General features: G+C 27.6%; 1 protein-coding gene and 1 long non-coding RNA gene across 4 annotated transcripts in view; one reads left to right on the top strand and one right to left on the bottom strand.

Annotated features, from left to right (window-relative positions):
- The window catches only part of LOC142326722 (uncharacterized), a 146645-nt gene that overhangs the window by 51895 nt on the left and 77915 nt on the right, over window positions 1–16835 (bottom strand). Inside the window, exons 3-7 of one of the 3 annotated variants that reach the window (XM_075369369.1) lie at window positions 15641–15794; window positions 10542–10723; window positions 5908–6090; window positions 3862–3960; window positions 813–918 (exon numbers count right to left, since the gene is read on the bottom strand). In XM_075369369.1, coding sequence (XP_075225484.1) covers window positions 813–918; window positions 3862–3960; window positions 5908–6090; window positions 10542–10723; window positions 15641–15794 — 724 coding nt within the window. Of the gene's footprint in view, window positions 1–812; window positions 919–3861; window positions 3961–5907; window positions 6091–10436; window positions 10724–15640; window positions 15795–16835 lie in introns of all 3 variants that reach the window. The other 2 variants (XM_075369367.1, XM_075369370.1) reach the window with 2 other exon arrangements.
- The window catches only part of LOC142326723 (uncharacterized), a 100688-nt gene that overhangs the window by 38676 nt on the left and 45177 nt on the right, over window positions 1–16835 (top strand). The gene's annotated exons all lie outside the window — the stretch shown is intronic.

Genomic DNA, 16835 nt, shown 5'->3' on the forward strand with positions numbered 1-16835 from the left:
TGGTTATTGAAATGTTGAGAGAGTACTGTTGTTAGTGATCATGAACAGTTAGTCCATAAATTGGTATGAATCATCCATCATATTGTAGTTGTTGGTATGGTCAGAAGTTCATTTGTTGAGGGTCAAGCCTATGGTTAATGATTCAAGAATAATTAATGCATACTGAATCAGTTAAAATAATTAATTTCCTTTCCCTGAAATGTCTATTGCATAAATAGTCTAAATTTTGAAATTAAGATTTAGTCTTTAATATTACCATTACCAATTAAGAGTGGCTTTGTATGTTAAGTAAAATGTTTTGCATTTATGACTTTTCAGTTTTTTAATTCACTTCTCTCTTTTTCTAAAAATTATGTATGATGAAAATAATTTGAAATGCTGATTAACGTTATCAGTAATATCAGTTTTTCTTGCAGTAAGAATTCTTGCTGCGAGAAAATTGTCAAAAATTCATCATTAATTTTGTAATTCAATTTTCTTATTTAAATTTCCCTTACACATTTAGCCATACACAGTCACTGTCTGGATGTTTTCATTATTCAGTAATAATGTTTCCCAGAGTTTTTTTTTTAATAAATTTTGATATATTCTTAACTTTAACTGGGTGACTCACTCTAACTTAATATGAAAAATTGCAGACATTATACTGTGTGCTTTATTTCAAAGGTGTATGATTTAATTATGTTGAAGTTCAGCAGCTAACTTAAAAAGAATGGTGAGTGTATTTTGACTAATTTTTGAAAGAGTTAAAACTAGAAATATACCTCTACTGTAGAAAAATTAAGTGATTTTGAGTACTATAGAAATCTTACTTGTTGCCTAATTGCATTCTGGTGTTCTACAGCCTTTTGACGTCTTCTTTCTCGCTCTGCAAGTTCCTCAGGTTCAAGTGGTACATTTTGTCCTCTTAAATATGTTCTAAAAACATAGAAAATAACAAGATATAACATTTTTTAATCTCAGAATTTAAGTAAATCTGCATCTTTATTGGAGACATATTTATTTATAAAGAAAAAATTTCTACCGTAAAATTAATGCTGTCTATCCATAATTTATTTCAGAATTTGTTTTGAATTCTTTCTCTTTTCTAAATGAACAGTTTTAAAATCTTTACTAAATTTAAAGATTTTTTAAAATCTTTAATTTAGTGCAAGTTATTCAAATCTATTCAAAATTGAGTTTTTTAAATTTATTTTGTGAAAATATTTTTGGTTTATCATTATGCCATAATGAATTTAGAAGTTCTGTTGAATCCTGTCAGCAATTTAAAATTTTATTCCTCACAACCGTACTTGAACATTCTCAGAAGGTTTCAAGTCCTGTAAAATATTAGAATTTTATGTAAGGATGAAGCACAACAGCCAAAGCCCTGGTTTACCTGATTTTCATGGATCTTTGAAGTTAAATTACAGAGTACAATTTCCTTGAATGGTGTAATTTTATAGAAAGAGCTGAAGATTACTGAGTATAGAAATAAAAAAGTTATAATATTAATAGATAACTAATTAATTAAAAAATCATCTTATGTTTAATTAAGAAATAATTTTAATAAGAGTTTTTAAAATTTGATATTACAATTTGCTACTTTGAGTTGTAATTCAATATATTGTAACAATTTTATTTGCCATTGTATACAATATGGTAGTCAAGCAAAGAGGAACAGCACATTATTTTTTTTTGATATTATTTAAAAAATAAAATTTTTTAGAAAGGTAATTAATTTTTATCATAGTAAATGATTTGAAACTAACTAAGTCTCTTCAAATTTAACTAGTCTCTTCAAATTTAACTAACTTCTCTTATAACCAAATGTGCTATTTCCAATTACATGATTATATCTGGGACTCAGACACACTAATCAAGGTTAATTTAATAAGAGTACTAAATTATATACAAGTTGGGATTTTAAAGTAACCTCTGTTTTGAATTTGTAGCCTATATATGTGATGTAAACAGATGGTGCTTGTATAGCTCAGTTATTTGAGTCAATAGTCAGCTGTTGGTAATAAAAGCTTACTCATTTTGTTGTTAATTGTTTTTATTCATCCATTCATAATAACTGTTTACAATCGATGATCCTGTAAAGCATAAAGTAAAAGGAGTAATTTGACTTCTGATAGCAAAATACAATTCTGCGGTTGAAATTCACAGATAAATTTGTGATGTTTACGGGCTGATATTATGAGTGATGCTGTACCAAGACAAAAGTGCCATTCATTTCAAGAAGGCCGAATGAACATTAATGATCAGAGATAATGGAGATTTGATTGAAATTTAGAAAATTGGCGCTTCACCATGTCACAATTATCTTTGATTTTTCCTGATTTATGAATTTTGACTGAAAAATTTAGCAATAACAAATTGTGTCACAGAGGGGCTGAAGATGTTAACCGATACACACAAGGAAAAGCTTCTTGCTGCAGTGCATAGATTTTTGCTGCTCTATAAAAATAAAGGTGATAAATTGTTTGATCATTTTTACCGGAGATGAAACCTGGATTTCTAATTTGAATGTTGAGACATACAGCAGAGAGTGCAATGATGGCATTCATAATTGCCTAGACCAAAGAAGTTCAAATGAGTAAGTTTGGTAAACTTGTGGCTATTGGTCTTTTTACTTCCTTGTATGAAGTAAAAGGAAGTTTTGTGATTGTGAAAAATTCGGTTTTCAGATTTCTATGGAAATATCCATTTTGACCATCCCTGAATCCATTTTAATTAGTTTCAGCATGACATCTGTACATACGTTTGTATCTTGCATAACTCAAAAATGATTAGCCGTAGGATGTTGAAATTTTTTATATAGGACTATTGTAAAATCTAGTTGTGCATCTCCTCTTTTGATTGTAATCGGCTGGACCAAAAGTGTCCAAAAAAGCCCAAAATACAAAGTCATTGAGAGCTTTTCAATGATATGTCATAAGTGGTACTTATTTTCATTGGTTCCAGAGTTATAGCCAAATAAAAGTTTAATTAATGAAATATTTGGATCTTACAAGGATAAAGCACATCGGATGATTCAAACTTCATCTCCATTTTTGTAGCTTTTTTTAATTTAAATATATTAACTTATTAGTAATTATTATTAACCTATGATTGTAAAAAAACTTTTATGATAAATAATGATTCAATAATAACAATAAAAAAGATTAAAGTTATTAATGAAATAAAATTTTATGTACTTTTCATTTTTTTAAAATGTGTATGTCTTATTTAATAGATATACAAAGAAGTTGTGTGGTGTCCACATCAGAGTTTTTTTGGGGACAAAAGATTGTCTTGCTTGTCGAATTTAGTGATCATTGATTTACTGTGGTTGGCAACAGGTGTTGTGAAACAATAAAAAGACTCTTCTAAGAGCTATAAAAACAAATGATGTAGAATCCTACCCATACGATTTTGTTTGCATGACAATGCCTGCCCACACACCACAAGTCAGACAGTGAGGCATTAGAAAGAAACATTTTGTTGGAAAATCTTGAACCATTCAGCCTCTATCCCTGATTTAGCTTCCAATGATTATTTTCTTTTTCTTCATCTTAATCAGTAGCTTGCATCTTAAAGGTTTGATGACGAAGTGGAAAATGATGTTACTGCATAATTTGTCACTGGCTGCAAAATTTCTTGAAGAGGGATTGAAGAAGTTAGTGAAACACTATGAAAAATGTGTTGAAATTGAAAACAGTTATGTAGAAACTAGTAAATAAATGTGATTTTTATACGTTAGTGAAGTTTGTTCATATTTTTCAGTTTTATTTCTGTTTAAAGTGGACCTTAATTTAAAATCATTTAAAGCCTTGTCTGTACATAAAATTTATATATTTTTTATATTGACTCACATTATAAATGTGATATACTTACTTTGTACACTCTGATGAGTTTATTGAATCACAGCTTCCCCTAAAGTCTTTTGATCGTGTCTCATCAGGATGTGAAATCACTAATATCTGAGCAGGTTCACTGAGAACAGTTTTCAAATAAGAAATTAATTCATGTCAATATATACAGATATAAAAAGTTAAGTCACATTTGTAAATGTGATCATTTTTTTGAAAATTAATAAATTAATTAATAAAAACAACTTTTTTGTTGTGTTTTTGTCAATTAGAACTCTGAAATAATTAAAATTTTTATTACTGATACACATAGAGAATTTGCTTAATTGACATAATTTTATTACTGTTTAAACAATTCAGTTACCTAAAAAAAAAATTATTTTACATTTGGTTAAAATTATGTTATTAGATTAATTTTTGTATTATTACTCATATGTTTATGTACAGATAATTACGATTATATTGTATTAGTTAATATAAATAGATATTAATCATTATATATACACATTAATATAATTGTAAATTTCACAGATTGAAAAAAATGAGCTACAGATGATAGTTATAAATGGTTTACCTATACTGCGTATTGAACTAGCTCTTATAATTTAATAGTTAAAAGGAATGAAACTTCAGGGAAGTGATTAGTTTTGTTTTAAAACTCTGGGTTATGATTATTGTTAGCTTTTTATCTTGAGATTTAAATTTTGAGCAGTCTTGTAAGTATTTACTAAACCCCTCGAAGCCTTTAATGTGAACAAAACCATGTATATATTATGAAACAGGAGACTGGTTGTGGAATATCAATCTTTCAAATTTAATGAAATTTTACTTAGACGGAATATACTGGCATAGATATGTTGATGACACTATCTTGTTGTACAAAGGCAACATAAGATAGTTAAACAATTATTAACATATATAATAAAAATTCACCATAAATTAAATTTTGCTGAAATTCAACTGAATCTGAATTCAGTAACAAATAAATTTTCTTGACATCAATCAACAACAATAAAGCAATCAACAAAAAATTAACAGAAAAATCAACAGTTGTGGGTGCTCCCATTCACAACGCCTCAAATACCGAACCTCACATTTAGAAGTATGAAAAATTGACTACTTAATATTTTGTCACCTGAAGACCAAATAGAAGAACCTAAAACATAAAATTATAAATAAAACATAAAATTATATCCACGCATTATGAATGTAACTGAATACAACCAAAACAAACAAAAAATTATCACAAGACATCTGTAAAAGAATAGCCCGTAAAGTTAAAAAAAACTGGATGCAAATTAGCCTTCTGAATACAAACCAAAGCAAATCTTATTCACAAAAGACTACCATTACACAAATACAATACTTCCCGGATATGTGAAATGAACTACTCAAATTACATTATGTTCTTAATGAAAAAATTGGATGTAGTTACAAACAAAGATAAAATGAATACTTGAAAGCCTTCCATAGTAATATAAATCAGCATTTGCCTACCATTTTGTATACGCAAGTATGTTGATGAAAATTTTGAATGTACAGATGCATAGAAAAATGACAGTACTGTAATTGTCAGACATTATGAGAGGTCTGTAAAAAAAATCACATTAATTATATGTTGTGATTTTTTTGTTCATTTACAAATGAACAGATTTAATTCAGATCTACCCACTTTTAACCCATATTTTAAATACTTGACCTAACTCAAGGTAGTTGCCAGTGATAACATCAACTGGTACCAGGGTGAGAATAGTAGGTCCACTGAAACCATTTGGTGTGAATTTTTAGAAAAGTATATTAAATAAATTTTGCTTGATTTGCTATTTAAAAAAAATTGATAGTCTTACATGAAATTAGAGGATATTATCTCATGCTATTAATGATGCCAAAACTTTCAATTCTTAGTTAACTCATATGTTGATAATAATTAATAAGGTTAAACTCTTTAATTAATCAATTTTTATTGTAGTTGTGAATAGATTGAATTCATGCTATTAAGTTTGAAAGAAGTATATTTCATCTTTCCAACAAATCGCATGTACTATTTAAAAATTAATTATATTTGTCTTACCCTAATTTATTTAATCCTCTATGAAGCCAGGCTGGAGGTGTTCCTCCAGGCCTGTCTGATACTTGTGGTAGTCTTGCATCTGGATTATGAGGAGTTGGTACCCATAAATGACCGACCCCAACTCCTTTATCACCCCATCGTGGTCGCCCCATATCGGCTGAAGTTACTGAGTCTGGACTTCTCCTATCATAAAATAGTTTCCTTTTTTCACTGTTATTTATTACTGTTACAGATTTTATGTTAAAACTTTGGAAATTATTGTTTCCAAATTATTGTTTTGGAGATTGATTATTGTCAAATCAAATTTTTTTCTAATAAAAAAACAAAATAATGGACTTAATGAACATTTATAAACTTTTATTTACTTAGTTAACTTAAAAAAATTCATTTTGAAATCCCTTTTAATTATCTGTTTGATATTCTTCAGAATTCACTAACAAATTTCTCCCATCTATTAACAGTAAAATTATTCAGATTTGAAACACATCTATTGCCAGAAGAATTTATAATTTCTGTAATAACTAATATACTTCTCATTTTATTAATTGTAAAGAATAATTCAAATAAATTAAAAAAAAATAATTAAATTAAATTTAGTATTATTTAAAGGATTGCTGCAATCATTATTGTTAAGTATTCCTGTTGTAATAGAATCTATTAAAACCGTTTAAAAATATAATCTAAAGATTATATTATTATTAAAGTTGGATGAAATTAAGATTCGATTAATATTTAATGATATATTTAAATTAATATTAATATAAGCCAAAGGAATATTTTATTGTTATATTAGTCAGTATTTAACTGTGTTTGTCTACTCATACCAAAATAAGTATGTTTCGTTTGTTTTTATCACCTAAAATAATTGTTTAAATTAGATGAACTGTATTTGAAAAATAAGAGGGCATTAGAAAGAAATAGAAAAAAATATTTGACTAAAACAAGAATAAAAAAAATACTTTTCAAAAATATTAAATTTAACAATTTACTTTCAGAATTATGTGAGTTGTAATTCTACATCTATAAGATCTGTATAGAACCAATTATGCTCCACACCTTCTTCAGTGTAGTTATTATGGTTAATGACATCCATTTTAAAGTGATTGATACCTTTGGTGGGGAATCATATAATTTAATCTACCTTGTACATGTTTGTTAATAGGTTGTTTTTTTCCACGTTCATTGTGTAAATTCCCCATTGTTGAAGTGTGTTGAGATTTTGTTTTTATGTGCTTTGCTTTAAATGTATGTAATATTTTTGTATATGCCCTGTTTTTATAAGATGAAATGGCTTGCCATTTTTTTTTTTTTTTTAGTAATGTGTTTTTCTTTTGTATTTGTGGGTGAATCAGTCTGTCCAATGTTGGTGTTGTTACTACAATCACTAATTTAATTTCAGTACTTAAGCAATTCTTGCTTGCATAAATGAAAGAATATAAATGAAAGTCATGTTTAGTGTTGCCTACTTTGCCCTCTGATTGCACACACTTATTCCAGCGCTTCTGCCGTTGATGGTAACATTTCTGGAACTCATCTTCTGTAATATCCTCCAAGACCCTCGTCACAGCTTTTTGGACATCTTGTGTTGTTTGAAAATGGTGTCCCTTGACCGCCATTTTGACTCTTGGAAATAGAAAAAGTCGCACGGAGCGATATCTGGTGAATAAGGTGGCTGTGGTAGTACTGAAATTTGTTTTCGAGGTTAAAAATTGCTGTACTGACAGAGCAGTATGGGATGGCGCATTATCGTGATGCAGAATCCAATTATCAGCAATGTTGGCACGGACACGAAGAACTCATTTACGAAGTCTTTCTAAAATTTCTTTGTAGAAATATTGGTTAACTGTTTGTCCAGGAGGCACCCAATCTATCTAAATAATCTCTTCTAGAATTACGAATTAAAAAAAACCAACAAAGAAAGTCCTAAAACACCATCACAAACACCAAAAACCAAATAAATAACCTTATAAAAATAACTTAAATAAATAACTTTATGAACAATTTCCTTGGAATCGAAGAAGCACACAAGCATGCATTTCACTTTTGACTTTGACATGCAAGCTTTTTTTGGTCTGGGTGATCCCTTTGAGCACCATTGCGAACTTTGCCGTTTTGTCTCTGGATCGTATTGAAAAAACCAACCTTCATCACCAGTGATAACACGGGTCAACAAATTTGGATTGATTTCCATTTTTCTAACAGATCGGCTGCCGCATTTTTCAGTGTTTCTCGCTGTTGTGTGAGATTTTTGGGAACCATTTTTGCACAAATCTTTCTCATACCAAGATCTTCAGTTAATATTAGACGAACCGTTTCTCGATTGATGTTGAGTTCTTCTACAATCATTTTCACGGATAATCTTCGATCAGATCGTACGATTTCGCGCACCCTGGTCAAGTTGACATCTGTCCGTGAGGTTGATGGTTGTCCACTGCGGTCTTCATCTTCAACATTCGTTTTGTCTTCACTAAAAATTTATGTTACTGAAAAACTTGAGCTCTTGACATAACCTCCTCTCCAAAAGTCTTCTGAAGCTTACCATAAGTTGTCGCGTTTTCACCCAATTTAACACAAAAAGAAATGGCATACAGTTACGCAATATTTTGCGGTTTCATTTCTGTGACGAGAGACACAAACACATGTTCACTTATTACAGCACAACTCACGACTGAACAGTTGCATCAATGTGCCGCTTGGACTAGAAGTAGCTTATAGACCAAGGTCAAAGATGGTGTGCCTACACAAGCTGCAGGGTTGCCACATCTTGCAAAGAAAAATCAGTCTCGTTACTTCGCACCTTGTATGTAATTTAATTGATGTACAAGGAAGTCATGTAGTGACCACAATAGATTTTTATTTTATCTAAAAATAGTTTCTCTTTAGTCAAAAGAGTAACTGATGTACTTGCTAGGCAGTTATTGATAAAAGTATTAACTGGAATTCTTTGTTATATGGATAATGCAAATATTTACTTTTGACTAGGAATGAGTCAACCTGTAACTCTTGGTTAAAAACTCCTCTCTATGGCTCCCTAACTGTTTTTAAGTGCTGATAATGACAATCTGTAAACTAATCAGCTTTTAGGCAAATTGGTTATATAATAATGAAAAATCATTGTAGAATGAGACAGGATACTAGTTTTTATTTATTTTTTATTATGAGGTGTGTTATTGGTATCATTATTGCTATAGTTTTAAAGTAGTGTCTTATACTACTATAATAGTAGTATAGTATAGTATAGTTGTTTTATAGTATAGTTTTAAATTAACTACAATATATTCTTTTGAAGTGAAAGTTATGAAAAAAGTGCCTGATCTTGAAGTCAAACTTAGAGCTGGTTTTGTATAATCAAGCTTCTTCAGAGTCTTTATTTTAGAGTAAAAGCTAATTCAGATTTGGGTAAATTTTTATAACTTTCATCTTAAAATAAAATGTACTGTAATCAGTTGAAACATGTTCATCATGGATACCAAAATTTAAACTTTATTTTGTAATGTAATGTGACTGAAATAAAAATGTCTTCCATCAACCAGATCTTGATGAGGAAAACTGAAGATTAATATATATATGTATATATGAAGAAAAAATGTTAAAATGTAAAAGTTTTAAATTTGTATTTATTATTTTTACTAAGTTGATTGGTAAGTTACATTTTTAGATAAAAAGGAAATGTGAATTTTATAGTATACAAGTATTTTATAGTATAGTGGTATCTTACCACTATTTTTACTAATTACGACTATTTTATTTATTAATTATTATAATGTACAAATTAAAATAACATTCAAATTTATTCATAATCACTTTGTTCTTTTTTTAATAAATAAAAACTGAAGATATTTTAAATATAGTAAGCTAGACATCTTCAGAATTAACAAAATCAATATCTTTTATGTAGTTGCACAGTGTTTTGTACAAATAATGTATAATCCTCTCACCTTTCTAAAGGTGATATATTTTATTAAAAATTTATCTAAGTTATCATATATATATATATATATATATATATATATATGGCTTTTTGTTTAATTTATAATTAAAGATGTTATGTTTATTTATAATTTAAAGGTCACAGATAATCTAATCTAATTTCACATTTGTACTTCAGTATTTAGTGATTAAATTTCTTTTGGAGCATATATATTAGTTGCTCAACCAACCACCCAAGCATAAGGAAGATATTATTTTCAAGCGCACCTTATGTTTTCATTAAAAAACTGAAACTGCTAAATTTTTATCATTTTAATATTGCCATTCCATTTGTCGTTAGTAAGTTATTTTAAAATATGCAGTTTTTATTTCATTGAAAGGTTATATGATTTTTTAATTTATTTTAATTAAAAGCAGTATCAGTATTAATAAATAGTAGTTTTGTATTATTTGATTGTGATTTTATAATTTAGATATCAATTTTTTACTTATTTTACTGTTTACATAGTTGCTTATAGTACAATCTTATGCATTAAAATACTATACTTTTACTATACAGTTATAACTCAGTTGTACATATGTTATAAATTTGTACACACCTTAATTTTAGTCGCCATTTCCAAACAATCATTAGTGTTTGTTGATTTTGCGGTCGAGTAATATTGTTTCTGTTAACAGTTTGAACTTTGAACTTTACTACTGACCTGTAACTAGCAGTTTGCCATGAATGTCCACCTCTTTGGCCAACCCAAGCGTGTGTTGCTTGCTGTTGATGATGATAATCATTTCCCCCACCAGAGTCACTAGCGTAACCTGAAGTACCTCCTTCTTCTCCTTCTACTTCTGGCTCTACTTCTGCTCGCCCAATTTCTGCATCCCTATCATCCTAGTACAATATAGTAAAACATGTACTTTTATAATTTGTGTTAATTACTGCTTTTATAATGAAAATTTTATTTAATGCTTTTATATGATAAAATTGTTAGTTATTTAATACCTGTTTTTTCTTTCTACATAGAAAAATAAAATGTCATAAATTCTGATGAATCATATACTGTGTAAGAGAAAAATTCACTTTTCATTACACTCCAGTATACATTTCAATTTTAGTTGTGCTAGTTTAAATTTATAAAACTTGTAAAGAAAAAATTTCAGATTAATAAAATACTTATTAAAAAGTGAAATTAAAAATTAAAAGTTTGTAATTATCAAGATATCCACAGCTTGTTTTTTTTTATAAATTTTAGAAATAATTTTGTTTGAGGTTTTTATTTTTTTAGTGACTAAGTTACCGTTAAAAATGTTAATGTAAGATAAATGTTTTAGCATCTGAAAAATGCTATGGTTGATTAGGGTTGGGTATGATCCAACCTTTCATGTGGAAGAGTGTTTGTTGTTCTGCTGCTGAAATTGGTACCGTATTATAAAATATATATTTTAGCGTATGTAAGACATTTTTATTTTAAAAATAATGTTAAAAAACCTAAAACAAAACATAAAAGAATTTTGATGTGTATTTCATATATTAATATAAATTACTTTTAAATTCAACAGGTACTAGTTAAATTTTTAAAGTATATTTTTAACCTGTTGCGGTTTAAAAACTGTAAAAGGTGTTATTTTTTAAAAAAAGCATTGTGATAATCACAACATATGAAAGGTAGATAAGATTTTTCTGTAAATTATAAATTTATGAATGTAGTATAATACATTTTTCTTTATTAAAAAATTTAATTTTAAAATCGAATTTTGTTACAGAAATATTCTGGATCTCTAAAAAAAAGTGCAATTTGAAATTATACTGTTTACAATAGGATATAAACTGAATTATAGTTCATTATTGGTATTGTCCAGTCGTATGCTGACTTTCCTGAGTTAAAATTTCATTTTTAGAATTCTGATCACCAAAATGGAGCTGATACATGACTGCTAAATGTAGATAATGAAATTCCTTATAATCTCTGGGTCAAAAAAATTTGAAAATTCTTGAAAGTTGTAGATTAAAAAACAAGAAAAAAGATTGTAAAAAATTTTTACAATAAATAATAACTCAATGATAAAAAAATGAAAAAAAAATATTAGTAAAATAAAATTTTATGTATTTTTAAAAATCTGTAAATGTAATTTAATAGACATTATTACATATGTGTATATGTAGTAGATTGGGTGAAACATCTGATTATTTAATATAAATTAAAAATTATAATTTAGAATCGAATTATTTTTGTGTCTTCTAGTTTAATTTTATTTAATTATTCTGGAATTTCTGTTTAATTATATCTACATTAAAGTAAACTACAGAGTGACTGACAAATGGATTCTCACAAGAACAACATATACATGAAGGCATACATGCCGATCTTTAATAAATTGCAAAAATTCTTATCTTTTAGTTCATTACTCCTTTCATATTGTCGGATAATATTCTCCCTTAGTCGGAGTTGATCATCATTTCGTTTATTTGTTTTTTGTCACCAATCATTTAATCACTCTTTGCTTTGATATAATTCTTTTGATCTTAATTTGTGTACATGTTCTCTCTCTTTATCTTTTCTCTTCATCATTCTCTCGTAATCTTTTTATTATTTCCTTGTTCTTAAAATTTTCTTTCTCTTCGTATTCATTTTCTTGTCATTTTTTTGAGATATATTTCTTCATTTTATCTTTCTTTTTCCTGTACGATTGTATCTTTTTCATTTTTGATTATAAAAACTGAATATTTTACACCGTTCGGTTGAAATTAACATTTGTAACCAGTATACAGGAGTTCACTAAACAGAATATTTTAATTATTATTAACTTTTATTTATACGATGCACTAGAAATCTGAAACTTTTATTAATCAGGAACTGACGAAGATACGAATAATATTGATCTAGTAATACGAGTAATAAAGGGACTTTTACCCTATCCTAATATTTCATGTAAGATAGTTGAATAAAAAATTGTATAAATATTTGATGTTAATAAAAATTAATATTTCAACAATTGCGTAACTGTCCACTTTGTTAAAGAATTGGAGGATCGTATCAAACTTTCAAATGAAATAAGTTTAAATGAAGTGCAGCAAAATATGTGTATATGTAATTTAATAGGTGTACAAGGAAGTCATGTGGTATGTTTATATATAAATGAAACTGTTTTTAACAAAATAATACTGTTATCAAAAAAGTTAAGAAACTACTTTTCTATTATCAAAATCTATTAATTTAAAATTTTGTTTAAAAAAATATACATGTTAAATATATGTAGTAGGCAGTAGATATATAATAATAGATAATAAACAATGTTTAAGCATTCCATATAATAAGAAAAAAATATAAAAATTTGTTACAAAACTTTTACTGGCCTGATTTTCATTTCAACAAATAATCATTAGAAATGTATTCTTTCTGTAAATGTGATATGTATTATATATAAATGAAATTGGGCCAGTAAGAGTTTAGTAACAAATTTTATTTTTTTCTTATTATATGGAACGCTTAAACTTTGTTTATTATCTATTATTGTATATTTATTTTCTATTACATATATTTAACATGTATTTTTTATAAACAAAATTCTAAATTAGTAACAGATTTTGATAATAGAAATGTAGTGTCTTACCTTTTTTGATATTAGTATAATTTTGTAAAAAACAGTTTTATTTATGTATAAAAAACATTAAAATACTGTAGAATTTTTCTATTTTCGTTTTTTGAGTAGAAGAGATGATATCTGCGAGATTCTTACCATATGGTTTACAATTTCACTGTAATTTTTTTGGATATCACTGTATTTTGTTAAATTTTTCATTTATTTTTTTTATGACTTACTGATTGTTATCTTATGGATTTATTATTAAAATTGATTGCCTTTCTAGAACAAACAGATATACATTTTTTGAATTATTCAGCCAATTTTTTGTTGATGGTCATATCATTCACTTCATACTGTATTTTTTCTTTTTTAATAAAACTAGTATAATGACCTTCACGAATCGAAGATCTGTGATGTAATATTGCTATAATATGAATTTAAAATGTAATTTACATGTAGTATATCTGGTAACAATGGTCTTCCTCACTATCCTGGTAGTATTTGTTTTATTGAATCGTCTTCATACATCTCCTATAGGTATGATTATAGTAAGTCATACATTAATGTATTGAAAGAAAGGCAATTGGCCAAAAACATAAAATAAATTCTATTTATCCCAAGTTAGTTTGTTTTCTTTCTTTTCCTGTTTAGTCTTCGGTAATTACCTTTTCAGATAATAGTTCAGAGGATGATATATATGAGTATAAATGAAGTGTAGTCTCAGTTTGACCATTCCTGAGATGTGTGGTTAATTGCAACCCAACCACCAAAGAACACCGGTATCCACGATCTAGCATTCAAATCTGTGTAAAAATATCTGACTTTACTAGGACTTGAATGCTGGAACTCTCGACTTCCAAATCAGCTGATTTGGGAAGACGTGTTCACCACTAGACCAACCCGGTAAGTTATCCCAAGTTAGACTATCTCTCTATTACTGTATGTTAACAAAAATCTCGAGAACCACTAAATTAATTGCTACCAAATTTTAACATTAGCTGTATTATGCAATCCAGAATTCCATAGGTTATATTAAGTTGTAAAATTATCTATTAAAGTGTGTAAATAATAAAAAATAAGTAATCTGTTATTGTGCTCACTTATCATTCGGGCTGCTAGGTGGCAAGCTGCTAAATTCTGGTGCTCCTTTCTTATGGCGAGTTGCTCCTAGGATATTTTTCAACATAGATATTTTCAATAGAGGTCTTATTGAAATTGAAGACAACAACATATAGTCAGTGGTTCATAATCAACACCAAGCCAAAAACTACTGAAGATAAATTGATGACAATTTGTATACACATTCTTCTTATGGTGTAAGTGCACATTAAGACAGGATCTTTTGAAATTCCAAATAGGAGTAAAGTATAGCAATGAAATTTATTATTTTTTTAATTTCTCTAACAAATGAAGATATCAGCTTGATTTTTTTGTGTATGTAATCTTTATGTGAATATCTAAAAACCAATTTCTAGATTTTTGAAATTTTGAGTTTAAAGGGTTAAAATGGATTTTTGAATTTTTTTGAAATCTGGCTATTATTTTAATTAACAAATGAAGATATCAAATTGATTTTTTGTGAGTGTAATCTTCATATGAATAAAACAATTTCTAGATTTTTAAATTCATCCTTGAAAGGGGGTGAAGAGAGGTAAAATAAATTTTGAATAATGATTTTAAGTTTTCCCAATCCTGACTATGCTAAACGAAATATTCAGTAGATTTGGATTTGCGAGAATACTTTTCAGATAAATATATAAAAATCATTTTCGGATTTTTTTAAATTCCCATTATTTTATATTTGACTTCCAAGTGTTTGGTCAGTTACTCAATCATCAAAGACACTACACCATTACTATATGTGTGACTGGCTGCACCTGCCTTTGATTACTTGACTAAAATGAATAAAATAGAAAATATTGGGCTAGTAATTAATAAATAGGAAATAAATTTTAATAAGGCCCAGACCATTAATGAAACTTACAATCTACATTTATGGGAGCTTGGCGTTTTGGCACTGATAACAATTACAAACCAAGAAATTTTTCTATAAAATAATGTTTCTTTCTTTTTTGAAACTATTTAGTTAACTAGCTGGTTTAATGTTGACACATTGGCTGCTGGAATCACTTAAGTTTAGTTTGATTCTTGGAAAGGGTGTGGTATTTTTTCAAATTACAGAATAGCAATAACGCTAATTTGGAAGTGAAGTACAATGACTTACCTCAAAACATGACTGCTTTTCTGGACTATATATTGGAGGCAAACTTGGGCTTCTACGTACTGAACACTTAGATCTATCTCCTGATGAATATTCAGATGGTGCTGGACTTGATTCTCCTTGATTATTCAAATCTAATGATGATAAGTACTGAGATCTATAAAAAAAAAACCAACAAATTTTTGTAATTGTGAATATCTATTTATTTATTTTTTGTAATTTTAATAATTTAAAATAAAAAGTGTTACTTTAATTTGGACATTTCAAATGAAAAATAATATTTTTCATTGTAAGGTCACGTTGAATAAGTGTTAAAGATGTACACATGTTAAGAAAACTTTACACCCTAACAAGATTTTATTTCCTTTGTTCTGCAATTTTAATTACTTTTTTCATGTCATAATGTTATTTATTTTTTCAGTTGTTGCAAAGTTCATACTTTTCAATATTTATTTCATACAAGCTGAATAATCTGTTGCTTGTTTAGGTAGCAAATCTTATTTATTACCCTAAAGGGAACTGTTAGCAAAGATTACAAAAATTATTCAAAAAAAAATTGTTTCAATTTTGGATGTAAATTAAAAAAGGTTTTAAGATAAGGTGGAATATGTATAATCATTGTCCTTTATATATTTTTTTAATTGCATCCTGAGATAGTAAGTGGTAAAGTACACTGATATTCATTGTCTAGTATTCAAATGCATATAAAAGCAACTAATGTTTACTAGGATTTGAACCTTCAGAACTTTTGACTTTGAAAATCAGCTATTAAACAACTGATTTGCGACGATGAGTTAACCGCTAGACCAGCTCGATGGGCATTGCTAAGATTTCAGTGACATAAATTACTGTTTGTTAAAATAAGATCGGTTTTTGAATTTTATCAAACAGGTTTTGTTATCCATGTATAATCCTATACAAATAATAGAACAGGCACAAATTGTTATAATGAGCATAAATGTAATTAAACAAAGCCATTGAAGCAGAAACACTTTTTGACACTATAAAATATAACATGCCTCTCTATTTTAATCTTTACTGCTCACCTAATAATGAAGTTACATGGATAAATTTATCTCTAAAACCATTCTGCAATTTCAATATTCTATTGAGATATGAACTAGTAGTTCTTGAGCTTTTAGTGAATATTGGTTACAACTTATATATGGACATTATAGTTTACTTATATATATTTACC

Source organism: Lycorma delicatula, chromosome 6 (assembly GCF_047948215.1).
Source record: "Lycorma delicatula isolate Av1 chromosome 6, ASM4794821v1, whole genome shotgun sequence".
NCBI classification, from domain to species: Eukaryota; Metazoa; Arthropoda; class Insecta; order Hemiptera; family Fulgoridae; genus Lycorma; species Lycorma delicatula.